Genomic DNA, 25808 nt, shown 5'->3' with positions numbered 1-25808 from the left:
GGCTGTCAAGATGAGAAGCGCTGCAACAGCGACGCCTGCGTAGCGTGGAAGCCAGTATGACAGGGAAGATTATGCGCTTCGTATACTGTACCAAACTGAGAGAGGACTGATCAAATCAAAACTTGCACGTTGATTATGCGCGTCAAAGAACGACAAGTTTCTATTCGTAGACGTTATTTGGTTCGCATTAAAAAAATAACAGTAGGGCTGTCCAATCTCCTGCTCGAACGCCTCTTGTTGATGGCGTAAGCGATTTCTAGTAGTTCTGGAGAGAGGAGCCGAGATTGACATGTGTATGCGCAGTCAACTAACAGGGTGGGTAGTATCTCGAGCAATAGGATGTGTCGCATTCGTGCACGCCGAACATCAGTCAGGACATTATAAGCCACTGAGGCGTTCACATAGTCGTTTCGAGAGCTGATGCTGAGCAGTTGAGGTCTCTTTTGGGGCGTTTAAGCGAGCGGAACGCATCAAAGTCCAAGCATTTCAGGCGAGTCCGACTCATCAGGCGGCTCAGGGTTCAGGTGACACCGCGGTGGGTGAGATAGAGTTCTTAGTCAGGTATTGAGGCGCACGCCCATTTTGGCGCCGGGAACCGCGGTACTGACCTCCATCTGAACATTGTCGTCGTTGACCGCGGGACGTCATAGAACTGTGACTGTAATAACCAAAGGCCCAACAGACAGGTTGCGTGTATGCAGACTACGTCAGTCCATCTCTTGTAAAGCCCAAGCGGAGTCGGGCCGTAACGGAGTCGTGAGGAGAGGAATCTTGGAAACAGTAGCAATCTCGCAGTACTGGAAAACTGCACAGTGGAGCCAAGTGATTATGCCGCGTTATCCCAGGTTGTCAAATGATATGGTAGTCCTCCCTGGTCGACCAATTTATCAAACTTCGAATGGTGAGCAAAAGTCACGATGATCCAAGGTCAAATGTCGCTTGTGGTGTATTGGAGTCGCATCAGCTGAATCAGACACTCAGCTGAAACTCCAGCCATGGCCTGTTGATGGAACCTTCTGAGAGGAACGCCGCCCGGTTCGGTGTAGTACACCGTCGGCTGCAGGCACAGAACAAAGGTTCACGCAAGCAGCCTCGTCATGCTCACGATAGGTATCGTAGGGCGGATATAGCGGGACTCTAAGCAGTTCAGTCATGACCTCTCGGAGACACAAGCGAGGCGGCGTGTGAGCAGAAGAGGGTGTGAGGTGGACCGAAGAGGGAAAGCTTAGAATGAGGCTGAGTGGGAATGGAGAGAAGGTGATGGTATGCTGTGTGATCTGCCCCGCCGCTAGCGCAGAATCGTGACTACGTAGTGTCTTCGGGCCTTTGGCTCCACCGCAACCCACTCCTTAGTCCACCTTTCCTCTTGACGCCTCGCTGCAATTTGCACGATCGCGCTGGTCAGTCTCTGGCCATAGTTTGACATTTAGCGGTAATACATCGATCGACAGTCCTGCATTAACGGCCGTCGAGTCCGCAACACCTAGTGGCCAATGCGCGCGTGCAGCCTGCTGCAGGTCATCCTACACCGAGATGGTGTGCCGCCAACCATCTCATGTGGTCCGCCAGCCATCACTCTGCCTGTCACCCAGTCCCTTGCGCCCTGGGATCCCTACCCTATTCTGTTCACGCTGCACTAAGCTTCTCATCCACACCGCACGCTAATGCGTATGCACTGCACATGCAGGGCACCTCTTCCGGCTGCATCTCTCGCCTGCAAACATAAGTACCCAAGGGAATCCTCCAGAATACACATTCGGTATCAGGATATCTCGAGGAGGATAAGCCACGGTTTCCTACTAACGGTCGCTTCTTGACTCGTCCCCTACCAGGCAAACAAAACACTTCCTAGGCAGCACTACCATTGTCTCATCATCGCCGCCTCATCCACTCCGCCTTCCTGTGACTCTATCAGAAGCTTACGCCCAAGTCACGCATATATCTTGCGTGCGCCACTCACCACTGGCTAAACTACAAAAACAACCTTCCTCCTCCACCACTTGTGAGCTCTCGTTACCGAGTGTTCGCAAGCTGTTGTTTAAGGAAGGACCGGCCAGGAGCCGGAGCTGAACACCATTCTCGGTCACATCGCCTTGGTCAAGGTTGAATCAAGCGCTAAACCGTCGCTACCCGTTCGACGTTCATCACTCCTTCGAAAGTTCAAGGATATTCTATTAATCATGCCTTCCTATCTACGAAGCGCCCCCCGTTCCTACTCCTTCCCACCCTGGGTCGAGAACGGCAACGAGGACACACATGAGAACGACCTTCCAGACATCGACGAAGACCCCTTCTCGCACTTCATCTCACCACCAATCACTGAAGCTGATGACCCGTACGAACTGTCTCTCAGCGCTGGCATTGACTTCCAGGAAGGACCACGCGCAACTAAGTCTTCCAAGTTCAAGTCCAACGTCGCCAACAAATGGGCCCGATACGTCAAGCACAACCACAGCCAGCTCCACAACCAGTACCATGCACCTACCATCTATGAAGAAGAGGAGGAAGAGTCTTTCATGGGTCTTGATGACGACCGACTGAACGACACACCACATGTCGTGTCTCAACTCAGCCCACCACGAATTAGGATCACTGAACCATCTCGAGGTCGCGCACAGGATCTTGCAACTCGCAAGCAGCAAAATCGTCGCCGCTACTCGCGCACACTATCTGGTCATCGTCACTCATGGCGGGAACCCAGCCCGGATCTATTCACTGTAGACGAATCTGAAGAGGAGGATGTTCCTGCGCTACGACGCGCAAAAACAAGGAAGCCCAAGGAGGGCGCAGAACGACGGAGGTCGTCGACACGATCAAAGTCAAGAGCGAGAGTGGACTCGGTGACAGGAGAGTCAATTTTGTAATCACGAGGAGAAAAGGTGTAGTGGGGTTGGGGCCGGCTACACAGCATTCCGCGGCGTTGGTGGCTTTTTGACTTTACGCATACAGCATTGGGAGGCGTCTTTGGTATACCACGGGTTTGCATATTTCAACGTTATACGCATTGGGCGGAGTTTTACTGAGCATTTACATTTACTGTTCGCGCATGGCGCCAGTATGAGATCGATCGAACAAACAAATTCCACTTCATAATATCTTAATGCACATCCTCACACGTTCCATGTACATCAATTGCGAGTTCGTCATCAAGAAGGCTTCCCCCAGCACAACTTCTTCTCATCAGCCCTTGGAAGCGCGTATACTGTCAAGCACACGCAACCAGTCCCCCACACCAAACGTGACTACTGCACGCTAGAGTAAGCGTGCGGTACCGTGACCTCACGCCGCATAACCCACGATAGCGAAAACAACCAAGTACCCAAATCTACCCCTCCACACCCTAACAGCGAACATCCCTCTTCGCGCGCTTACCGCCGCTCAACCCTGAACCACCCGAAAACCCTCCGCGGTGGCTCTCACAAAAAATATCGGGTCTATCGGCACCGCTGTATCGCAAGTGTGTTGCGAGAAAAGGCGAAGATTGTCTTATCAACCAGCCTACTCTTTTTTTTTTCTTCGTCAATTCAGCCTCACGATTGCCTGCATGCAGTAGAGGGGTCGAGATTTTCCTTTTCAGTTACCACAATGAGGCTTGGCTATACCGCTTTGTTCTGTTCTTGTATGCAGCCTCTCGCATGAGAGCGTGCCGAAAAAACATTTACCGGCATGAATGTATCCATGAGTACCCCTCACTTCCTCCATTCACGAAGCGCAGCGTGCCGAAATTCTTGCAGAAAAGCAGCATTTCCTGCTGCGCATCTTTACGCGAAATGGAGCGAGACGGTGATCTACTTGGCTTACCTATCCCGAACTTGACACGATCTGACCTGACATAACCTGACCACTTGTCATGTCCATGTTGTTCTATCTGCTTCGGACGGCAGACCCTACGTCTTGGGTTTTCTCTTTCACCCTTTCATCTAGGCGGGCGATCTTAGACTGCCGACTGCCGCAAAGGGTCACGCGGCGCGAGCAAGCCCTGTGGTGGGCTTTGATCCGGGGTCGGCAAAGTTGACGATAGTGCTGAATCATGAGGCTGGCTGGCGTGATTGCGCTCAGGCGGGGTCTCTTTTTGATGTTTCTCGTTACGACGGTGGGGTGGGGTGTGGGTTGGGCATGTGGCCTGTGTTTCGGGAAAAGAGTGGCTTTCTGCGCAGACGGGCCGAACTGTGGGGTCGTTGTGTGTACGCCCATGTCTTACATTGGCGGAGGATCAGGAGATATGGGATGTGTATCCGAAGGCGTGATGATCATTCTCGATGCGATCGTAGAGGGCTTGGTATATGGCATGTTAAACCGCGAACGAGTAAGATGATGCGCAAGAGTTCGTCATGTTGCAGTATATGTTGTGCGTTGTGCAGCGCTGCAGCGCTGCAGCCGCTTGGCCTCATGGTCGACGCAGGGCAATGACAGTAAGGAAAGTCGATCTATCTGGCGTCTCGCTAAGTGGACCGACCACAGGCTGGGGAAGCTTACGCGTGGAGTAGGCTGGGTTTCGGGATGCTTTGGAAGACAGTGGAGAAGAGTTCGCGGTAGTTATTGATTAAAGGAACATGATCACTGCGCTGGAAACAGCCGTCGCTGCGAAACACACAACATAGACTGCGTTTCCAATGGGAGCCGTTGCTCCGTGGACGAAGAACCCGTACCTGCAATACTCACGCGCGTGATATGCCCGGACCTAACGCGTCTTGATGACGTCGTTATTTGCGACGCGACTCCAGCGTTGATGAACCATGCACCACATGCATTCGCACCCACACCTACCCTTACCATCTGAACCCCCCTGAAGCATCACAATGCCGCGCCTAGACGAAAATACCCAGCAAACACTCCGCGATGCAGAACAAGGAATCAAGAGGCGAACAGCGGGTGCCTGGGACAGTTTCAGCAACTTCGCCCTACGCGACAACGTGCTCGAAGTAGCTGTAGGATTAATGTACCACGCTCCTACAAAAATACGTATACTTCTACTGTACTAATCCAAACAACCAGTCTCGCAGCTTCCTTCACAGCCTGTGCAAACTCCCTCGTCTCCTCCATAATACTACCCATAATCTCCCTGCTCCCTTTCATCTCTCGCAACCTCGACTCCAAATTCGCCATACTGCAATCTGGGCCCAACTACAATGTCTCCATCTCCAACGGCTACAACACGCCTAAACAAGCCATCGACGACGGTGCTGTGGTACTGGCTTATGGAGATTTCCTAGATAAAATTATTAGGTTTCTGGCGATCGCACTGGCGCTTTGGGTCATCGCGCTGGCATATTCGAGGGGTAGCGGGGACAATATTGTGAAGAAGCAGGTCAAGTGCAAGTTCTGTAGAAAGTACATTAGTGAGAAGGCTAAGAGGTGTGTTAACTGTACCAGTTGGGTGGATGGGAGAGAGGACCGGGGGTAGGATGTAGTTGGGGAGAGTAAGTGGTTTACTGAAAGCTGAAGAAGGTACCTAAGCATGATCGGTCTTTGGGATCATCCAACAATTGTACTAAGCATGTTATGCAAAAGATGATACGATAAATACCATTCAAAGACGCGATAATAAGGAAACACCTTCCACCGCGCGTCCGGCAACTTACCGTACTTCCAGTTGAATCCATGCCATAAATTTTTATGAACTAGGATGATACCTCCCAATGGATACTTCTTTTGACCACTGGTGCTTCGATATCCCTAGGAAGAATCATGTACAGCTTCGCGGTTTTCTTCGTCACTCAAAGAGCCGCGGATCCAACCAATCTGGATTGACGGATGTTTTGTTGCAGACGGAAAACACCATATCTAGTAAGTTCTACATTGACCATCGATTGCTTATCACCCAATGCTGTGTAACCACTCCTGACGCACTGCATGTACTGTACCTAGGTAGTCTGCATTGGAGTACAACATCTGCAGTCATCAAACCGACCCCGCAAAATTTACTCAATTGAGAAACTTTCTATCGCTCATCTCAACGAGGCCCCTTGTCTCGCAAGGAAGGCCGTTCTTAATAACAAACTACCTCGGAGCACAGAACAACATGATCCTAACCCTCTAGAAACTTCGCAACAAATTGCGCAACCTCTGTAGGCCGCTCTACCATGGGCAAATGTCCCGCACCATCAACAATCTTCAGTTCAACACCACTACCAAGCTTATCCGCCATGTTCTCCTTCATGGTTTTAGGCAGCACGCCATCGCCAGCACCTACCAAGAACGCGCCCTTACCCTTGTACCCAGCCATCTTCTCCCTGATATCATACTGATGCAGCGCCTTGACGGAATCACGGAAACCAGGTAAAGAATTCGTCTTGACCATGTCCTTGACACGTTGAACCTTCTTCGCTAGCTCCGCATCGTCGTAAGATTCCTTGGCGAACCAGCGACGGACTGTCACCTCTGCGAGTTCTTCGCCAACAATGGGTTCGCCGGATGCGGCCTTTAGGCCTTCTTTCTCAGCGACGCCGACACGCTCGTTCCAGGCATTGGCATTGGAAGGTGGGGCGAAGGCATTGGTGTCGCAGCCTACAAACGCTGAGATACGGTCTGGGTAAGAGAGACCTGCGTTGAGTGCTGTTGCGCCGCCAAGAGAGACACCGACGATAGATGCTTTCTTAACGCGGAGGGCGTCGAGCAGTGCGATGACGTCGTCTGTGAGGGTGTGAACTGAGATGGGTGATGTAGAACTTGACGGAAGCGTATGACGTCCACGAGTGCTATAGCGGAGGATGCGGTATTTGTCGTTTGTAGCTTTTGAAAACTCGGCGACGAAGTCGTCCCAAATACCATAATCGACGAGGATACTGTTCGAGAGAACAAGTAAAGGCGCATTGGGATCGCTAGAGCCTTCGAGGCGGTACTGGAGTTCCACACCGTCTTTCGTTGTGATGAAGCTCTCAATCACCGGTCGCTTGTCTGATGTCGTGTGCGCTGGATATGTCTTGACCTTGCCTTCTGTGCTTTCCACTGGTGCCGTGTCTTTGCTTGTCAAACTTTGTAGGTCGCGCTGCGCAGCCCCAAACGTATAGTACAAGTCATAAACCCTCCTCTTCCGTTCTTTCACAACATCTTTGTAGATCTTGTCGCACCAATCTGTTGTGGTAGCAGCCTTAAACTCGGGCCCTCCTAGTCCATTCTGCGGCGCATACTCATGCAGCGCAAGGAACTCTTTCTCTGACTTGTGTCCGCTTTCGAGATCTAGGTAAGATGTGACAAACCTCCTAGTCCGCCTCCAGCCTGGGACCTTCTGCAGGAGCGGTACATGCTCCTCGTGATACCATTTCTTCAGCTCTTCTTCCTTGTCCGCGCCGTCTTGCAGCGCAAAGCTTACGGCTATCATCACGTTCTTCTCCCCCTCGTTTTCTACTTTCTGCAGGTCCTTGAAGTCCTCGCCTTTCCACTCGCCGAGTAAGTCGTACGACCGTCTGTCCACGAATATCTGCTTCATGGTATCTCGTTCACGTTGCGTCTGCACCGGTGCGCTCCGAAGCTTCGTGTACGGTTCCCTCGTGAGCCATTCGAGCTCGTCGAAATCGTAAATGGCCATCCATTCTGGTTTATCTTTGGAGCCGGACGCATTCTCGAGGTCGGTTGCGCGGTAGCGGAAACCGTTGTTGCAGAAGGGCAGGCGGAGACGGTTAGGGCCGTGTTCGTTTTGGTACCTTGGCGGGAAGAGCGTCAGGTGGGATCGCGAAGAAGCAAGAATGCGACTATGGAGGGTCAACTTACCAATCATGGAACTGTGCTTCAGGCAAGCCCTCCTTGGGTTGCATCGTCACGTACAAAATGCCTGGTGTTGATTTGGATGCCATGGTGTCTGTTGCAGTGGGGTAGCTGTGACTTCAGTATGAGTGTTGCAAGCAGTAGGTAAACAGGTGAAGAAACGCAAGAGGATGGAAGGTATATGGATTCGATTAATGCAACTATGCTACTCCAAATCCCTCGTGCGAACCATGACGAAGTTGGGGAAAGAAGAGGTCCCCCGATGACATTTGCCGGCTGGCGTTAGTTCGGGCGACGGCGGTACCGCTGCCCCTCATTCTTCCGAGGCTGAACATAGACCCGCCCCTTCCACGCTATGTTTCGGGACGTGGAGGATTATCAGTACCTACTCCCACCAGAGCTATTCCGAGTGCATGACCTTGAGGAACTTGAGCTGCTGGCGCATTTAATTCTATCCAAAAACATCTTTTATTGGAAAATGTGTTTCTTGCCTACATCAACTTAGTCGTACCAAATCGCATTCATGCCAAAGCCCTTCTCGCCAATCTCTAATCTCGCGACGCGTGCCAAAAATTCGTCGTGCCATCTATATATCTCCACCCCACCCTTCTCATCGTCTGTAAGCGCTAACCACTCATCCGACCACGGACATGGTGATACAGCGTTCGAGTGGCCACCAGAGGTCGGTGTAGGGTTAAGGCAGATTTGTCGCTCAATGGCGCCTGATGGAGCGATCTTGAAGGCGGCAATGTAACCAGTGAGAGAGAAGGAGTTGGATCGGGAAGTCGCGAACAGGTAGTTTGAGGATTTGGTGAGGAAACAAACGTCCGAGCGGTACATAGTGTTTGCATTGGGGATACCTGAGATGTTCATTAGCTTTTGGGGTGATCATGAGTAGAGAAACAGCTTACCAGGCGGGATCAACGGGTACGTCTTGTGTGTGTAGACGGGCAACTTCGTCTGCGGGTCAATCACATACTCGCACAACCGATTTCCTGCCTCCATCAAGGCATAGAGGTAGTTTCCAGATGGATGCATCTCTACCCATCTTGGATGGTCTTTCGGCGCCGGAGCCTCAGTGAAGCCTACTGTTTCCAGTCTACCCTCGTCGTCTATCTTCTTGTGACACCATACTCGGTTCGCCCACATGTCCGCGCTGTAGAGGTAGGTCTCGGAGGGATCGAAGACCATGCCATGGATCGCAGTCTTCTCGCAGTACTCGAAATTCTGGATGTTCTCTTTGATGTGTCCTGAAGGGTTGACGGAGAAGATGTTGCCGTAGCCAGCGAAGTCGTAGAACGGGTTGCAGTATACAGCGTATGGGGGCTTCTGGGCGGGAAGGAGAAAGATGGCACGTGTCTTCGTGTCAGCATCATTTGCTCTGGCTGCGAAGGTTGTCAGTAGTGATATGCGATGCTCATGCTGTGTGGCTTACGGTGTCCGCCCATGGGAAAGCTTCCAGTATGTACAATCTCGCTCGGGCTCTTGACTTCATGCGAACTCCATTTCTTCATCGAAGCACCGTAGATGTTCTTCCTCTTGTGCTGTGTTTCTGGTGATCAGCCATTGTTGGTTGCATCGATGTTCGGGAGTTGCGCGCATACGTCGAAAGCCATCCAGCTTATGGGCTCATCCTCTGGAATCTCCGTCTTCTTCACCAGCTCCAGCTTAAGTGTCTCATCGTCAAACGCGACCGTGATTATCACACCCGGCGGCGTCCAAGTGCCGATCATGAGATGATGCTTGACCATGTTGGCGGTTCCTTCTTTTTACAGGACGTGTCTTCCCCGTTGGCGAACAAGTTGCGTGGGAAACTACAGGACGAAATGTCTGCCGGACCTGCCCTCCACCTCTCAGTAAGTCGGCCATCGCGTCGCGTCGTCAAACTTCCGGGGTCCCCCTCCGAGGGCGGGGCATTAGTGCAGATGACGCTAAATCTGAGGGAAAAAGGGCGGATAAGTCTTCTTCCACATCGGCTGCCTTTTGATTCGCCAATCCGCTCAGGTCAAGGCGGGGCAATCGTCGCGACATGGCGCAACCTTCGGCACTGTGGCTGTTCGCGCTCACAGCACGCTTGAAAGCCGGTACAGCATGCCGCCAGACGATTTGGACAAGCTCTCGCCTGATGCGCAGCTAGAGGGACGGCCATTGCAAACGGCACCAGTTCGGTTGGCTACGGCCGGCTGGATTTCAGCTACTATTTATTAAGCTGCTCGTGCCCCGGACTTTGATGTCTAACTGCACTACTCCATCTCTAACACCTTCTTGATACCTTTTGTTGTTTGATCTTCCCTATCCTCTACATACTCAAGATGGACCCAAACACACAGACAGCGCCTGAGCCTCAGGAGAATGGCCAGCATCGCTTCGATCCTAACTTCACCGACGCCGTCATCAACGCCATTGGCCCAAATGTGCCAGAGCGGACACGATTCGTCATGGGAAAGCTGATCAGGCATCTCCACGACTTCATCCGTGAGGTCGAGCTTACCAACGAGGAGTGGTTCGAGGGTGTACGATTCGTCAACTCTATTGGCAAGACCACAACTTCCACCAGGAACGAGGCGCATCGTATCTCAGATGTTCTGGGCGTAGAATCGTAAGTCTTCAAGCTCGAGCAAGCACAATCAACATACTGACTCCGCCATAGATTGGTCGACGAGATTGCACACAGGCACATTAACGAGTCTGGAGAGACACCTACTTCATCCACAATCCTCGGCCCCTTCTGGTCACCACACTCGCCATTCCGCGACCTTGGCGACACCATCATTCGCAACCCACACCCCGATGGCCAGACAACTCTCATGCATGGTGTAGTCAGGGATCTTGACACCAAGAAGGGCATCCCCAACGCAGTCATCGACATCTGGCAAGCAAGCGCCAACGGAAAGTACGATTTCCAAGATCCGGAGAACCAAGAGCCAAACAACCTGAGAGGAAAGTTCACTACAAACGAGAATGGCGAGTACTGGTACTACTGCTACAAGCCAACAGCGTACTCGCTACCTACTGATGGTATGTTCAATTCCAAAGACCTTGCACGAGCACAACTGACACTCAACAGGCGCTGCTGGTCAACTTTTCAAGACCCTCGACCGCCACCCTTTCCGTCCCGCACACATCCATCTCATGGTTTCCGCCGAGAACTACAAGCCACTCATCACACAACTATACCCCCGCGATGACCAATGGGTCACCAATGACACCGTCTTTGCGGTCAAGGACGACCTGCTGCTAGACTTCGAGCCCAGCAAAGACCCCAAGGCGAAGCTCGACTTGACATACAATGTTACCCTTGCACCAGCAGGCAAGAAGACGACCAGGTTGGAGGGTATTCCCAGGCTACCGAACGTGTTCGACGAGCAGAGCAGGCTGTAAGATAGATAATTTTTGGCGGCGTTGCATATGTAAATATTTCACAGTGGGATTTGCGGAAAATTTGGCATGAATGAATCTATAATCAAGTGCTCTTTTGACGACTTGACTCTCACGAGATTGGGACAATGGCTATCTCCGATTTCATATTTCGCATAGTTTAGGTACTGCGCATCTAGCTATTCCAGATACCGGAAAGCATATCCGTCACAGTCCCTGCATGTGCATAGAGTGGATATATAAATCTCTCGATTGTCCTGTGTTTCCCAACTTCCAATGTTCCTCCGCCTATTTCTGTCAAACCTCGTACGTCCTCAACCTCGTACCATACCATCCGGCCTCCACGTATGAACCTTGGCTTCAACAACCTCACCAAAGATGCGCGTCCCTTACGCCCCAAACGAGCCCCCAAATGAAGAAGCTCGCCCCATCTACGAGCGCATCGCCGAGCGACGAAAGCCCCGCCCCCTCATCCCTCTCGACCTCGCCCTCCTACACAACCCCGCCGTAGCGGACGGCTGGAACTCGTTCATCGGCGCGATACGCACCAAGACCAGCTTACCTGCCAATCTCAAGGAGCTGGCCATAAGCCGTATTGCCGTGCTGAACCATGCAGTTCATGAGTGGGATGTACATGCCGCTCTAGCATTGAAAGCGGGCGTTTCCAAACAAGTGCTACAAACTGTGTTCGATTTACCCGTTACGAGACACGGAGAAGTGGAGAGGGAAGGTCTATTGGGATTCAGCAAGGAGGAGTACGCGGTCATGGTATACACGGATCAGATGACTGTGGGTGTGCAGGTGGAAGATGGGGTTGCGGAGATGGTTAAGTCAGTGCTGGAGGATACCATGGTTGTCGAGTTGACAGCGACGGTCGCAGGGTATAATGCCGTGAGCAGGTTTTTGGTAGCCTTGGATGTAGGAGAGTGCAATGACCGGGGCATGAAGAAGGTTGATGAGCTCTGAAGGGTTGTCGAAAATGTACATGTTCGTCGATGCGTGTGACGGGAGAGCGGAACTGGGCCGCTTCATCTTCCCCAGACGCTAGCCTCTCCGCAATACCATGAGTTAGGAAGGTGCCTCGGTCCATCAGCCGTCGCAAACCGAACGGGTATTGTCGAAACATGCCACCACTTTCTTCGTTCATGAACTCTTTTTTTTTTCAGTTCCTCAATCTTCATAGTAAATAGCAATCACAATGACGTCCCTAGCCCCCCGCCTCTTCACGCGCAGCATCCGTCAAACACGCGTCCGTCCCGCCGCCGTCCTCTCCACCACCGCGCGGTACGCATCGACAAAGCATCCAAAAGCCTTCACACCACCCACGCAATCCGACCTCGACGAACTCCGCGATTCAGTCCGTGACTTTGCCCAGCGAGAGATCCCCGAAGAAGTCGCCGCGCGTACCGACAAGCAGAATGAATTCCCCAACGACATGTGGCAGAAGTTTGGCGAGGCCGGCTTCCTGGGCATAACAGCCGACGAGGAGTTTGGCGGACTGGCCATGGGATACCAAGCACACTGCGTCGTCATGGAGGAGTTGTCACGGGCGAGCGGCAGCATAGGACTGAGTTATGCGGCGCACAGCCAGTTGTGTGTCAACCAGTTGATGCTGAACGGGAATGCGGAGCAGAAGAAGAAATACTTGCCAGCCTTGATCAGTGGAGAGAACATCGGAGGATTGGCTATGAGTGAGCACAGCGCGGGGAGTGATGTAGTCAGCATGAAGACGACGGCCAAGGAGGTGGATGGTGGCTATCTGCTCAATGGAACCAAGATGTGGATCACGAATGTAAGAGTCTCTCGTCACAAGTCTTCTGAAGAGGAACACGCATACTAATACAAACTTCACAGGGCCCAGACGCGCACGTAATAGTCGTATACGCCAAGACTGAACCCAACGCCGCTTCCAAAGGCATCACAGCCTTCATCGTCGAGACCTCCACAAAGGGTTTCAGCGTCGCCAACAAACTAGACAAACTCGGCATGCGCGGCTCCAACACAGGCGAACTGGTCTTTGAAGACGTCTTCGTCCCCAAGGAGAACGTCCTTGGCGAGATAAACCGCGGCGTCCGCGTCCTGATGGAGGGCTTAGATCTCGAGCGCCTTGTCCTCTCCGCAGGACCACTCGGCCTCATGCAAGCCTCGCTCGACAACGTCCTGCCCTACACACACCAAAGAAAGCAGTTTGGCACACCAATTGCACACAACCAGCTTGTACAGGGCAAGTTGGCGGATATGTACACAAAGTACCGCGCTAGTCAGGCCTTCACATACAGCGTGGCACGCGCCGTCGATGAGTCGCATGCCAGCCCTGATATCAAGACACAGGACTGTGCGGGAGCGATTCTATATGCCGCAGAAAGGGCAAGCGAGGTTGCGGCTGATGCGGTCCAACTGATGGGCGGTATGGGATACATGAATGAAGTTCCTGTAGGAAGGATACTCAGGGACGCCAAGTTGTACGAGATTGGTGCTGGAACAAGTGAAGTGAGGAGAATGGTCATCGGACGAGCGTTCAACAAGGAGTGGAAGCAAGAGATATGAAGACCAACACAATGACGAAGTGATGCGCATCAAAACAAAAGTTAAATACCCGGTATGAATTGTGTATAGAAATGCAAATCATACACGCCTCGATATGATTACAATGACATGGTGTCCGTCAGATACGATCATCTATCAAAAGTCCTCTCTAACTCTTACTTTGTTCTAGTCCGCGTGCAACCCGCAATCATGATCTTCCTTTCCCAACACTGCCCATCACTCACATCAATCCTGACCCATCGTATCCTTCTGCATCGGATCCAACCGCGTACTTCGGTTGGTCCTCGGGCTTCAGCGACTCGGGATCAATGTACCGGCATGTAAGCGCAAACCGCAGCTTACCCGCATGTTCAACAGCATGCTCATAGTATTTCTGTACATCCGCACCGTGCATGACGACGATATCGCCATGTCCGAGCTGCATGGTCAGCACATCTCTCGCAGTGCCTCTGTGAGTGAGCCCCAATTGCTTGGGAATCTGCTTCCTCCTCGTATTCCATGCCTTGGTGTCTGATCTTTTGAGGACGTCAAGAGCAGGTTGTAGCGCGAGACGAGCCTCGTATTGTTGGCACCCTGGGATTGGAGCAGCGTCGTCGTACAGACTTGCGACAGAAGACACGCCATGATAGTGACGTGCTTTCATTCGGATCCGCATTGTCCCTGGTGCCCCCAAACTTAATGTCGCAATAGTCGGGCCGAGACCGAACTCGCCGTCATCATGGTAATTGATCTTCTGCTCTTCGAAGTACCCTAACGCCAGGACCTCATTGAACTCCTTCTCTTGCCACTCTTGGCAAACTTCGTCCATGCTCTTGCCATTCTCCTCTGCTAGAAGCAGTTTAGCGGCCCAGTTCAGTCGACTACGGGTGCTTGTTATTGGGCGAGCTGCTCCATCAAAGGGGCGAGATGCTGTAGCTGCGATGAACTTGTACGGCATACCGTAGTTGACAGCGAAGTGACGGCAGTAGTTGGGTCCCTTCAGCTGGCCATTAGGCATAGATCGGCGCTGTAGCCCAATATCTGTTTGTTGGAGTTCCTCAAACATCGCGTCTGGTCCGCCGTCTTCTTCAAGAACAGTCTTGTTAGCAACCATGTGCGCTATGAAACCGTTTACTCCAGGTATCTCGTAACGGTTGATGCGATACCCATGCTCAAAGGACACTTTCAACTCAAGCCTAGGTGACATCGTATCTCTGGATAACGTGTAGCTACTAGTGATTGGCCAGAGTGGGTCACGAAGGGAGAGTGCAGGGATGAGCGTATGTGGAGGTGTTCTTGTATATCGACATGCGGTATTGGAGCACTCCCAGTTTGTCCAGTTCAAACGGGACGTACAGCGTCCACAGTCCGGGCAGACCATGCCAGACCAAAATGCGACTGATGTATTCTCACCTGGAACAGCGTGCCTAGACAGTTCAGCGGCATTGGATGCTAGAGGGTAGTCATGATCGTCATTGTGCCAAGGTGTCTTCTGCTTGAGGAAGCGCGGATCGTATACCAAGGACGCTTCTTTGGGCTCCTGTGCTGGCATACTTCTTCCAGGTTCGGCTGTGTTAGTGTAAATTTTCCAAAAAGCGGTGCATGCCGACTGTAGACACATCCACCCATTTAGATACACCTGTGGAGACTGAAGATTGCAGCTTCCACATACCTTCTCGACTGGAGATGGCAGTGAGCCGAGCTCTATCACTTCCTGCGCATCCTTCGCCCGCCACCAAGACTCTTTCTTCGTGTTCAACTTCTCGAATCGGTACCGCACAATCTTGCTGTCACCACTCTTTTCAGCCCAGACGTGGGTGGGTTTGAAGTAATCCAGAACACAGTACTGGTGCGGTGGCTTCGATGGGATATTTGGGTTGTCAACTCCAGTAATAATAACGACTGGGTTGCGGTGGATCATGCAATTCCTCAATCCCAAAGCAGCAGAATCTTCTGATTGATCCCTTTTCGACTTCATCTCACCAGAGTCTATGTCTTTCATGAGACCACCACCTGCTCTGGAGAGGACGACATTACTGTCCATGTAGTCTCGATTATGCGCAACCTTATCGAACATAAAGCCTCTCGCAAAACCACCGGTAGAGTAGCAGGCACTTTGATATGCGCGATAGTAATGTAGTGTCTCGCAAAGCTCTTGTCGTCCATCTGCCCATACTTCCGGTTGTCCGTATGGCTCTGGCTTGTTTGGACCTTTGTTCTGTTGGACAAGGAGCCGCTCGGTTATATCACGGAGGTAGTCGGTGTCGGATGTATAGACTTGTTCTCCAACGAGAGGGCCACTCAGTTCTTCGCACTCCGTTGTTGCTTCCGATGCCGCATACAAACTCGGAAGTGGCTCGGTCTTACCACGACATGACGTCTCAATCTGGTTGTGCACTTGGCCATCTTCAAGCCCAACGTCCAACTTGCTGTATACAGTATTCGCGTCGCGGTAGAATGCCGAGTCGGGTGTCAGGTAGGTGAAGCGATCGTGGATCTCGGGCGAACCCGGCGAAGATTGAGTTTGCGTATGATGGACAAACGCTGGGGTACCACGGATACTTTCTTCGGGTGTCTTCGGCTCACGATGTTGTGATACAGTCGCTTGGCTAGTGAGAGGATTTTCTGGTGCAGTAGATGGGGTTGCAACATCTTGACTAGATGCAGGTACAGGTTCTGGTGTACGCTGAGCACATTGGCCTCGTCTGTCCAGCGGAGGCGAGTTCTGTATATTCTTGTAGGAAAAGACCTGTTTGCATGTTAGTTTTACCGCTAGGAACTTGGATTAGCTCTACAAACAGGACTCGAGGGCAACGATGCTGGTGGGGACGACAGCTCACTCTCGGACTCGTCGCTGTATTGTTGCCTCGGTTGATTTGTAGGTATAGCGAGTGTCGAGCCTGTAAGCGGAATCTTCAGGTGGACTATCTTGGACAACCTTGCTGGTAGTCCCGGCGAGTCATCGACGATGTTAACGACAGTATCAGTTACCGCATGAGGCTCAATCCACGATCGCCGGCTTGTAGAATTCTTCGTAGCCAATGACCGTTTCGAAGAAGGTTTTATCAGCGGTTTCGTGACTCGTTTTGGCGTCTCTTTTTTCTTTGAGACAGGTTGATACAATTGATCGGCGAACCTTTCTGGGCGTTTCCTTTCTCGCCTGGGGCGCTGAGAAGCCCTACTTCCATAGTTACCGCGATCTTCTTGCAATTCGGCTGCCGCTGTTTCTGCAGTGACTTTGGGCGGTTTCACTACTTGTGTAACCTCCCAGTTGGAGTCGCCGTCATCAAACTTGCGCTTCGAGGATGCCATGGCGAGATGAGTGAGAATGGTAGTTGCAGGTTGATAGAAGAAGTCTCGATTGCTTACAAGCGATAGTTAAAGGGACGAGAAAGACAAAATGAGTCTAGAAACAACGGAGTGAAATCAGAGGTAGTGAAAAGGATGGTGTCATGTCTGTCATGCGGACAATACAACCTCAATTGAGCTTGTGCGACAATTGAAAGACAGCGGTAAGGAAACGCTGAGACCTGCGGTGCCTCTCTCACCTGAGCGACATGATGGGAGTGAGCAAACGTGTGAGGTTATGGAAGTGAAGAGCTGTCATCGGGGGTCGCTCTTGCTGTACCGTACCATACTCGGTGATAGCACCTTCGAGCGCACCCGAGAACCATGGCTGAAAGGTATGACGAGCCTCACGCCTCTAGACAATATTTGATCGCAAGTATGAAACTTTACATTCTAGGTGCTTATGTCGGGATTGTGAGTCGTGTCTTGCTGTCGCCGACCCAAGGCCGGAATTAAGGACGGAGTAGCCGCATTAGTCCATGACCTCGGTACTACCCCAGCTTTCCCCACAATTGGGGGCTGGCATAAGCTGTCGGCTGCGAAAGAGACGGCATCCGACGATACTAACGTCATTGAGGAAGATGGGCGCATGCGTTAAAGCTGGAGCGATGATTCCTCCTTTAACCTCTGCCTGCATCGCCAATTCGCGGCTTACCATATGTGCGCACCTGCATCTCTCTCAAAGCTCCGCGCATAGCTGACGTACCGTTAGACACGATCCAATATGCCTTTCCATCCTCCTTCATGGGTGCCGCAGCTTCCCTTCGACCCGCCAGATTCGATTCCCATCTGCGACTTTATGCTAGATGAGCATTATGGCCGTCATCCGCTTGGCTACTCGAATAAACCCTTCATCTGCGGACTGACCGGAAAGGCTTACACATGTTTGGACATGCGCGACCGTGTTGACTATCTTGCCCGGGGTCTGTCAAAAGAGCTTGGCTTCCATCCAAACGAGGCAACCGAGTGGGACAAAGTCATTGCTGTCTTCTCCGTCAACACGGTAAGCATATTTTGATCGACACATCCACGAGGATACTGACAACCGGCAGATCGATACGCTCCCGTTGGCATGGGCCACGCATCGTTTGGGCGGCATCCAATCACCCGCCAATGCCGCATACAGCGCCGCCGAACTCGAGTACCAATTGAAGAACTCAGGCGCAAAAGCCCTCTTCACCTGTGTTCCCCTATTGGAGACTGCGCGACTAGCAGCGAAGAAGAGTGGCATCCCCGAGAATCGCATCTACATATTGGAAGTGCCGGAATCGTTCGCTGGAAAGAAGACACCACAAGGGCTTAAGACAGTAGACGACCTCATTCGTGAGGGCCAGAAGCTTGATCGTCTGCCAAAGTTAAATTGGGAGAAGGGCGATGGTGCTCTGCGAACGGCGTTCCTTTGCTATTCCAGCGGTACCTCTGGTCTACCCGTAAGTAGCGAACATCTTCGTGTACACGCAAGTCCACACTGACATCCTGTGCAGAAAGGTGTCATGATCTCACACAGAAATGTCATTGCCAACACAAGTAAGACGCCCCGAATCCGCATCATGCAGTAGCTAACCACAAATAGTGCAAATTTGCACTTACGAGAAGCCATTCAGAGATACCATCATCAACGATGTGCGCAACCAGTCAGACTATACTGAGATCGCCCTCGGTCTTTTGCCCATGTCACATATCTATGGCTTGGTTGTCATCTGCCATGCGAACGTCTACCGTGGAGATGGTGTGGTGGTTCTCCCCAAGTTCGAGTTTGCATCGACTCTCCAGGCGATTCAAGACTACAAGATCAACTCGTTGTTTTTGGTTCCACCTATCATCATCTTGATGACCAAGAACAAGCCCCTACTAGACAAATACGATCTCAGCTCCGTGTGGTCGATCTTTACTGGTGCCGCACCCTTAGGACAAGAGACGGCAGAGGATCTAGCGAAGATATTCCCCACCTGGAAGATTAGACAAGGATACGGCCTCACAGAGACGTGTACCGTTGTTTCTTCGTCTTCCCCTGACGACATCTGGTTCGGATCTTCTGGCTCCCTACTCCCCAGCATCGAGTGTAAGATTGTCACCATCGAAGGTGCTGAGATCACCGGTTATGACCAGCCTGGCGAGCTGCTGGTCAAGTCGCCTTCAGTCGTGCTAGGTTATCTGAACAATGACAAAGCCAACAAAGAGACTTTCCAAGATGGGTATATGCGTACCGGAGATGAGGCTGTTTTCAAGAAGGGACCAAACGGTCACGAACATGTCTTCATCGTCGATCGCATCAAGGAGCTCATCAAGGTTCAAGTACGGGCACAAACCATTTCATGGCGACATATGCTGACAAACCCCTAGGGCCACCAAGTTGCACCTGCGGAGCTTGAAGCACATCTCCTGACGCATCCTGCTGTGAATGACTGCGCCGTCATCCAGATCCCTAATGAGAAGACTGGAGAGGTACCAAAAGCCTTTATCGTCAAATCGCCATCAGTCGGCTTGGAAGAAAATGACCGTATCCTCGCGCGCGAGATTCAGAAGCACGTTGAAGAACACAAGGCGCGATACAAGTGGATCAGTGGTGGTATTGAGTTCATCGACGAGATACCGAAGTCGCCATCAGGAAAGATTCTACGGCGGCTACTGAGAGACAAGGAGAAGGAAAAGAGGAGACAAGCAGGCAGCAAGCTGTAAGAGAACAACACGCAATAATATACTGTTTGTGTAGATGCATAGCTTCAAAGTCTACCTTGCTACTAGGCTCCGTGCAACCCCGTTCGTGAGACTGTCGTAGGCTGCAGCGGTTCATCTTCTCCGCACTTGTTTGATTCCCTCGTGAAACGTCGTGATATTAACGCGTCTGTTCCATTTGACCCGGTGTATATCGGCGTTGCGCCCATACTAACGCAACCCAGCTCCACCCCTGAAGCAGATTTTTGACGAACCCCGCCACTTTTCGGCGACCATCTCCCTCTAGCTATGGACAAACCGTCGATATATACGGTATAGTTTTTCTTTTGCACCATCAATCAACCAAACAAATCGGTTACAATCGGTTTTGTAGTGTAGCGGTTATCACTCCGGATTCTGATCTCATAATCAGTGTCTTCCGGCAACCCCGGTTCGGTAAGCCAATTCAGCCCCCAGTTAATTCTGGTCATCTGCTAATAATAATTCAGATTCCGGGCAAGACCTTCAGAACTCTCTTTTTGCCGAGTGTTCGATTCCGGCAAGAGCTTCTTTTTGCAAGCGTAGAGGTTGTGGGTACGTAGAGAAGTGAAGGGGGTATAGTTGGTGTGAGTTGGGTGGTGGTGGACTTGGAAGATTTTTTGCCATTTCAACTTGCAGAAACCTGAACATCATGACAACGCATGTAAAATAATAAATGTATTTGCATACATGCTACAGACGGATATCCGCCTTCACCCTCCCCATATACACTATGCATGCTTAGGCTTGCTGCGTCACGTTCTGAAGGTTCGGGTGCCGAAGTTTCGCCATTTTCGTCTCCACCCTAGACACCACACAATTTATCGCAGAAGCAAAAAAGCCAACATGTCTCATGAGGAATAACAACTCTACATTGTTGCATTGCCAAACGCATCTCTATTCAATGATTGTAATCTTTTTCATGATCGTTATTGTGCAGAACTCCAAGTCCAAAAAATTCAACTTCACCAAGCTCTCCCAGCCAACAAAAAGCAAGCTACTACACAACGTGTAGTAGATATTGCAGATGACTCAGCCGAGGTTTGAACTCGGGACCTTCAGTGTCCAAGAAACAACTGTTGTTGTTAGACTGACGTGATAACCAACTACACCACCGAGCCCGCATTGATGACTAACAGCCAAATTACAAACAATATGATGTTGTTAGAAACGCTCGGCGAGGCTCGCAAGAACAAACCTCGAGTGAATATAGCTCTGATGGGATGCGGATAGCTCGGTGGCACTATCCCCACTCCGAGAGATCAGGGGACGAATAGAATGGACATATTAACGTCACGACATTGCACGAAGATGAATAGACAATGGCCGATAGCGGTATTGATTGTAGCATTCTTTGCAAACTATCAACTTTAACCAGCTAACTTCTTCCCAACCAACAACATCCACAACCAAGTAGCGAGTGAGTGCGAGATGCGCCCAGACTCAACGCCCTACGAAGACAGAGTGGGCGTGGAACTCTCATGCAAGGAAAAGACACAAAAAGGAGACAAAAGGCGCTCAAAAACCATGTGGTAAAGGTAGCGAGAGGGGTATCAAGGGTGCGCAGCTGCGAAAGCCGGCTTGGAGAAGAAACATTACAAATAGGCGGTATAGATGATATGTTGTGCGCGAGCACGACCGCTTTCTAGCCTTGCAGGCACGCCCCTAGGGTATGTTGAGCGAGTGGGAGAACAGAAGACTGAGAAATAAAGTGACAGCAAGGAAAAATGCAGTCGAGGCCAGTGTGCCTCCGCAGTGATGACGTGTGGTCGTATGGGTCGTAGCCCTAGTGGTAGGAAAGATGTGAGAAGATACAAGTGAGCGATGGGAAACAACCCGAAGACAAACAGAGCAACGCACGACAGAAGACAACCGATCGACCGTAAAGCATACCCGTCACACATGAGCGAGTCGTAAGCGCAGTGAATTGCTTTAGAAGCCACGGAAAGGATCGTTCGAGTCGAAGTCGAAGAGACCGCCGCCACGATTAGACTGGTCACGTGTGCTGGCGCTCCACTGGCTGCTGCCACGACGACGACGGTGCTGCATGTGCGGTGCTCGCCCGCCGTAGCTGCTCAATTGCTTTGGGTCACCAAGAGCGTTGTCGATGAAAGCTTCCATGCGAACGGTGCCCATGGTGTCAAAAAAGTGTTGACGAGTAGACGTGCTGGCCTCTGATGTTCGAGAACTCATAGCACCGCTGTTGGGGTTGTAGACCGAAGAAGGCACGGACGGTGGTACGCCAGCGCTGTACATGTCGGAAGAGCCGTTTGAGTATACGGAGGGTACGTGCTGATGTGAGAAACTGCGGAACGGGACACTTGGTGGAGGTGCGCTGGGTCCAGTAGAGCTTCTCTTCCTACCGTGTTGAGGACCACGGGGAATGACCGGAGGGCTAGCAGCGTCTGGCATAGCGCTTTCAAACCCAGCAAGAGAAGGTAGACTAGGCATTGGTTCATCCTGAGATGCATAGCGAGCCATGACCGGATTGGTCCTACCCTTAGCAAGGCGCACAGAATCCTGAACGCGGCTGCGGCGGAGTGTTGCGCCCTGCTGGCGTTGTGGTTCATCGACTGGCGGTGGTACAGGTGGCAGAGAGCCAAGATCTGGCATCGGTGCGCTCGAGTGAGCGAGGAAGGAAAGTGCTGTCAGCCACAGGTAGTGCCTTTCGCGTGTGGAGGTAGTGAACTTGAGTGCACGAGCAGGGGTAAGGATAAGAATGGAGCGGTTGAAGAGTGTTTCGTTCTTGGGAGGAGGGCAGTTGTCGGCGACATCGAGAACAGACTGAATGACGACTGGAGATATGTTAGTATAGACAAATTTGTGACCAGTCTTGAAACTCACGTTTGCGACCACTCTTCCCCATCAACGCAGAGCCAGTGGTTGGCTGCTTACTACTCCACAGAATGGCTCTTTCGTATGGCGAAATCCAGACCCAGCGCTTATGCCTTACACCATGGTTGGCCAATGAAGCCTCTTCTGCGGCGCGACTGACGTCTGCAGGCGTGTCAGGGCCACCAAATGCCTTCCTCTTACGAACGTATTTCCACATGAATTCTCCAATCATGGCTGCAGCAATCGCATCGACCACACTAGTGTGCGATACTGCGCTGTTGGTGGACCCGTTGGCGGACCCATTGGCTGTGAAACCAGTTGCTGCAGTGGCTGTCGATAGTTGGTGTCGGTGGCGGAAGCCGCTCGCGCTCACAATGTCGCTGGGTAGCGGAGGAATTGAATCTGTGTCGGCGTTGCTTGGAGTCGCAGGCATTGTGGGCGATCTGCTGCGAGAGCGTGCGCCCTTTGCTACAGGAGCAGCAGATCGTACCTTGCGTAGACTGTCTTTCCGCTGATGCTTCACGCCATACGGACGGCGGCCGGCATACGAGCCACTGTTGCGAGGGGTTGGGCTCTGCGAGCCTTCGCTCTTGCTCAATGGCTTGTTGCGCGAGCTGGATCGAGTAGGCACTGGAAAGGGTGGCTTCGGGATGTGATTACCAGAACCTAGACTTCCAATACTGGGGCTACGAGAGCGGCTGTGAGCTGCGGTGCCACTCTGGATCATGGCAGATCGTCGGATGCTGGGCTGGCGACTGATCGAGTTGCGCTGTGCTTTTCCAACCCTCGAAGGCTTCTCCATCGAGCTACGCTTGGACGCCAATGAAACGCTGTTAACAGAGTCAACAGATGGCCTGGACATAGGTGTAGTCTCCTTGTCTTCTGGAACAGGCGTGGGCGGGTTCACTGGTCGTCCACTCTTTGCATTACGTGACGACAGCATCGGAGTAGAGTACTGTAGGCTCCTGTAGTCATCGTCACTCAGATCAGCATCATCGTCCTCTTCGTCAGATGATGGACCATCGAACCCAGCGAAGAGACTGCTTGTTCGGAAAGGTCGACTCAGTATGTCTGAATGAAGCTGGCGCGACAAAGGTCCATTGTCATTGTTTCCGGGGTAACGGTTCTCAATCTTCTTCTCACCGGCCTTCTCGAGACGAGCAATGAAATCTTGACGAGTGGTCGACTTGAGAGCAGAGTGCTCTGTATCGCTCGAAAAGTCCTTCTTGACGACCTTGCTGTCAGCCTCAGGCGTTCCAGGCTTGGAAGAGATGGCAGAAGGAAGAAGATGCGCAGGAAGCTTGATAGCTCTCTGGTCGATTCTGATTGGTTCAGTCTGCATCGAAGTTGAGCGCATTGGAGCTACAAGATCGCCGCTTGTCTGAGTTGATATGGTCTTAGTGCCTGGAGGAAGGATAGGGGCTTTCGGCGATGAAGGAGCGGATGTAGGAGCATGGATGGCAATCGAAGGGATTGTAATCGGGGTCGGTAGCGGAGACTTCTTAGGCGTCTCAGCCACGGCCTCAGGCTCGACCATAGAGTCTGTTTGTGTGGCTGTAGATACGACCTCGGTCTGTACGACCGGTGACAGAGTTGCTTTTTCTGCAGGCATAGGAATCCTGGGAGTAGGCGGCGGGCTAAGCGGCTCAACGGTTTGTACCGAGCTTGACGTCGTAGTGTAAATTTCAGGACTGATTTGGCGTGGTGGACTAGAAGCCAAGGGCACTGAAACACGCTTTCGGCTCTGGTTCGCCTCAATCTCAGCAGCGGTAGACGAGAATTCACCCGACTTCATCGGCACGGATGGCTCAATCGTCTGCGATGCCGCTTCGACCATGACAAGCTTCGTAGGCGAAGGCGGTGGCGATGGTTGTACACCGGTGTCAACATAGATAGGACGTGTTGGCGGGAATACTAGAGTGATATCGCGAGGCGTCAGTGTTACAGATGACTGTACTGTTTCATACGACGACTTCCGCGGCTCGGTATCATCGGCTGTCATGACAGGGCTATCCCGGATACCCTGTTGGGTATCATTACTCAATCCTAGGATGCGCTTTGCTTTTTCGTCTGGTAACATCGACATTCGGGATTCGCGTGCTCTTCTTGCCCGCATTTCATTTTCAGGGAAATCATCCGAATCGAGCTCTAGTTCGTCCAGCTCCTCCTCCTCTTCGTCGAATATAAGCTCGTCTGCTAGGCTCATACCATTGCCTCGGAAGTGTCCATCAGAGCTCATCAAAGACATCCGGTAGTTGCGTCCAATACTCTTGTAGCTGCTGCTGCTTCGATTTCTTGAATGGCGTGCAAGGCGAGTGGATGGTCTTCGCCGAGGTGACGATTGTACGCTTCCTGCGTCACTCTCTGGTATTCCAGTATCCCGGCTTGGATCGTCTGCCTCGCTCTCGGCACCAGCGTCCTCATTGGCAGCCTCGTGTATAGCGATCTCATCCAAAAGCATCTTTAACCGGGTTTCTGACACATGAACACGTCGCTCCAGCATTCGTTTTTCCCCCGCCCACTCTTCTTTTTCCCGAGCCCACATATCGTGCACCTTGGTAGAGTCATCATCTTGGCTTCGTGTTCTCTTTTCTGCTGCTGCTAGCTTCTCCCGTAGGTCGGCGTTGGTTTCCTTGAACTTGTCTCTTTCACCTGCAATCTCTTCTAGTGCAGCGAGTGTTTCGGTCTCAAAGTGCTGAAGCTGGCGTTTGGCTGTCTTGCTTTCCTTGGTGGTTGATGATAGCTGTTTTGCAAGAGCGTCGTTGTCGGTGCGCGCCGTATGCAGACTGGTCTCTAGGTCGTCGATGAACTTATGTTTCGAATCTAGCTCCCGACGGAGGTTCAAGATCTCTGAAACCAGGTTCGCATGCAAGGTTGGAGTAAAGCGGCGTGGGTCCAACACCGAGATGTTCTCGTCGTTGGCAGCATCTTCGGAACTGAAACTATGATCTGGCGGGAAAGGAGGCGGTGAACTAGGAATGTCGCTTCCTGGAGTGGTGTCGTATCTCGACGTCGTCCGGGACAAGGAGCTGTATGGCGTTCCAACGGGTGTGGGGAGAGGGTGGTTGGTAAGGAAGGTCTCCTGATCCGAAAAGTAATCGGTAGACATGATATTGAGCGCGTAGCTTAGATGTCGGTCGGTTTATTACACACTCAAATGTTCAGAACCACAGTAAAGTGGTGCTGTATGTAAATGGAGTCTAACACATGCCTGTAACGCGATCAGCATTTAATCGAGACCGGGTCGGTTGCCGTCGGTGCTATGATCAGGATTGTCTTCACGAGCCCTTCGGCGGCGCGTCTTCACAACGAAGATGTACCAT

General features: G+C 51.9%; 9 protein-coding genes and 1 non-coding gene across 10 annotated transcripts; 4 read left to right on the top strand and 6 right to left on the bottom strand.

The window, feature by feature from the left end:
- Positions 1-2180: 2180 nt before the first annotated feature.
- Positions 2181-2864, top strand: CC77DRAFT_943860 (hypothetical protein; the record flags this gene model as incomplete). The annotated part of the gene is made up of 1 exon (XM_018534929.1): positions 2181-2864. The coding sequence occupies one exon, from the start codon at positions 2181-2183 to the stop codon at positions 2862-2864; it is 684 nt and encodes a 227-aa protein (XP_018381943.1).
- A 2102-nt stretch (positions 2865-4966) lies between these two features.
- On the top strand, positions 4967-5404 carry CC77DRAFT_944180 (hypothetical protein; the record flags this gene model as incomplete). The annotated part of the gene is made up of 1 exon (XM_018534952.1): positions 4967-5404. A coding segment is annotated over one exon (438 nt), but the record flags the coding sequence as incomplete, so codon positions are not given.
- Positions 5405-5801: 397 nt separating this feature from the next.
- On the bottom strand, positions 5802-7940 carry CC77DRAFT_996975 (alpha/beta-hydrolase). Its single transcript, XM_018536494.1, has 2 exons — positions 7711-7940; positions 5802-7643 (listed from the first exon to the last, which is right to left on the bottom strand). Exons 1-2 carry the CDS (start codon positions 7791-7793, stop codon positions 6029-6031), a joined length of 1698 nt encoding a protein of 565 aa, XP_018381941.1. The 5' UTR covers positions 7794-7940; the 3' UTR covers positions 5802-6028.
- Positions 7941-8114: 174 nt separating this feature from the next.
- CC77DRAFT_1023877 (3-carboxy-cis,cis-mucoante lactonizing enzyme) lies at positions 8115-9448 on the bottom strand. The gene is made up of 4 exons (XM_018525752.1): positions 9309-9448; positions 9140-9248; positions 8616-9089; positions 8115-8564 (listed from the first exon to the last, which is right to left on the bottom strand). Exons 1-4 carry the CDS (start codon positions 9435-9437, stop codon positions 8206-8208), a joined length of 1071 nt encoding a protein of 356 aa, XP_018381940.1. The 5' UTR covers positions 9438-9448; the 3' UTR covers positions 8115-8205.
- A 316-nt stretch (positions 9449-9764) lies between these two features.
- Positions 9765-13751, top strand: CC77DRAFT_1043293 (hypothetical protein). Its single transcript, XM_018527309.1, has 6 exons — positions 9765-10303; positions 10355-10722; positions 10772-11058; positions 11461-11973; positions 12383-12874; positions 12937-13751. The coding sequence occupies exons 1-6, from the start codon at positions 10017-10019 to the stop codon at positions 13627-13629; spliced, it is 2640 nt and encodes an 879-aa protein (XP_018381939.1). The 5' UTR covers positions 9765-10016; the 3' UTR covers positions 13630-13751.
- A 98-nt stretch (positions 13752-13849) lies between these two features.
- CC77DRAFT_996961 (hypothetical protein) lies at positions 13850-16920 on the bottom strand (the record flags this gene model as incomplete). Its single annotated transcript, XM_018536493.1, has 3 exons — positions 13850-16357; positions 16408-16521; positions 16600-16920. 3 exons carry the CDS (start codon positions 16918-16920, stop codon positions 13850-13852), a joined length of 2943 nt encoding a protein of 980 aa, XP_018381938.1.
- A 598-nt stretch (positions 16921-17518) lies between these two features.
- On the top strand, positions 17519-19680 carry CC77DRAFT_1098129 (phenylacetyl-CoA ligase-like protein). The gene is made up of 6 exons (XM_018529930.1): positions 17519-17616; positions 17669-17959; positions 18009-18386; positions 18441-18483; positions 18530-19251; positions 19300-19680. The coding sequence occupies exons 2-6, from the start codon at positions 17681-17683 to the stop codon at positions 19633-19635; spliced, it is 1758 nt and encodes a 585-aa protein (XP_018381937.1). The 5' UTR covers positions 17519-17616; positions 17669-17680; the 3' UTR covers positions 19636-19680.
- A 998-nt stretch (positions 19681-20678) lies between these two features.
- CC77DRAFT_t83 lies at positions 20679-20771 on the bottom strand. The gene has a single exon. It is a non-coding gene; the product is annotated as a tRNA-Val (tRNA).
- Positions 20772-21134: 363 nt separating this feature from the next.
- Positions 21135-21696, bottom strand: CC77DRAFT_380150 (hypothetical protein). Its single transcript, XM_018531439.1, has one exon. It carries the CDS (start codon positions 21552-21554, stop codon positions 21246-21248), a length of 309 nt encoding a protein of 102 aa, XP_018381936.1. The 5' UTR covers positions 21555-21696; the 3' UTR covers positions 21135-21245.
- On the bottom strand, positions 21441-25693 carry CC77DRAFT_380092 (hypothetical protein). Its single transcript, XM_018531436.1, has 2 exons — positions 22495-25693; positions 21441-22445 (listed from the first exon to the last, which is right to left on the bottom strand). The coding sequence occupies exons 1-2, from the start codon at positions 25592-25594 to the stop codon at positions 21583-21585; spliced, it is 3963 nt and encodes a 1320-aa protein (XP_018381935.1). The 5' UTR covers positions 25595-25693; the 3' UTR covers positions 21441-21582.
- Positions 25694-25808: the final 115 nt, after the last annotated feature.

The sequence above is a fragment of the Alternaria alternata genome (assembly GCF_001642055.1).
Source record: "Alternaria alternata strain SRC1lrK2f unplaced genomic scaffold CC77scaffold_21, whole genome shotgun sequence".
Taxonomy (NCBI): Eukaryota; Fungi; Ascomycota; class Dothideomycetes; order Pleosporales; family Pleosporaceae; genus Alternaria; species Alternaria alternata.
The sequence above is the reverse complement of the archived record's forward strand: the minus strand, read 5'-3'. Positions and strand labels throughout refer to the sequence as shown.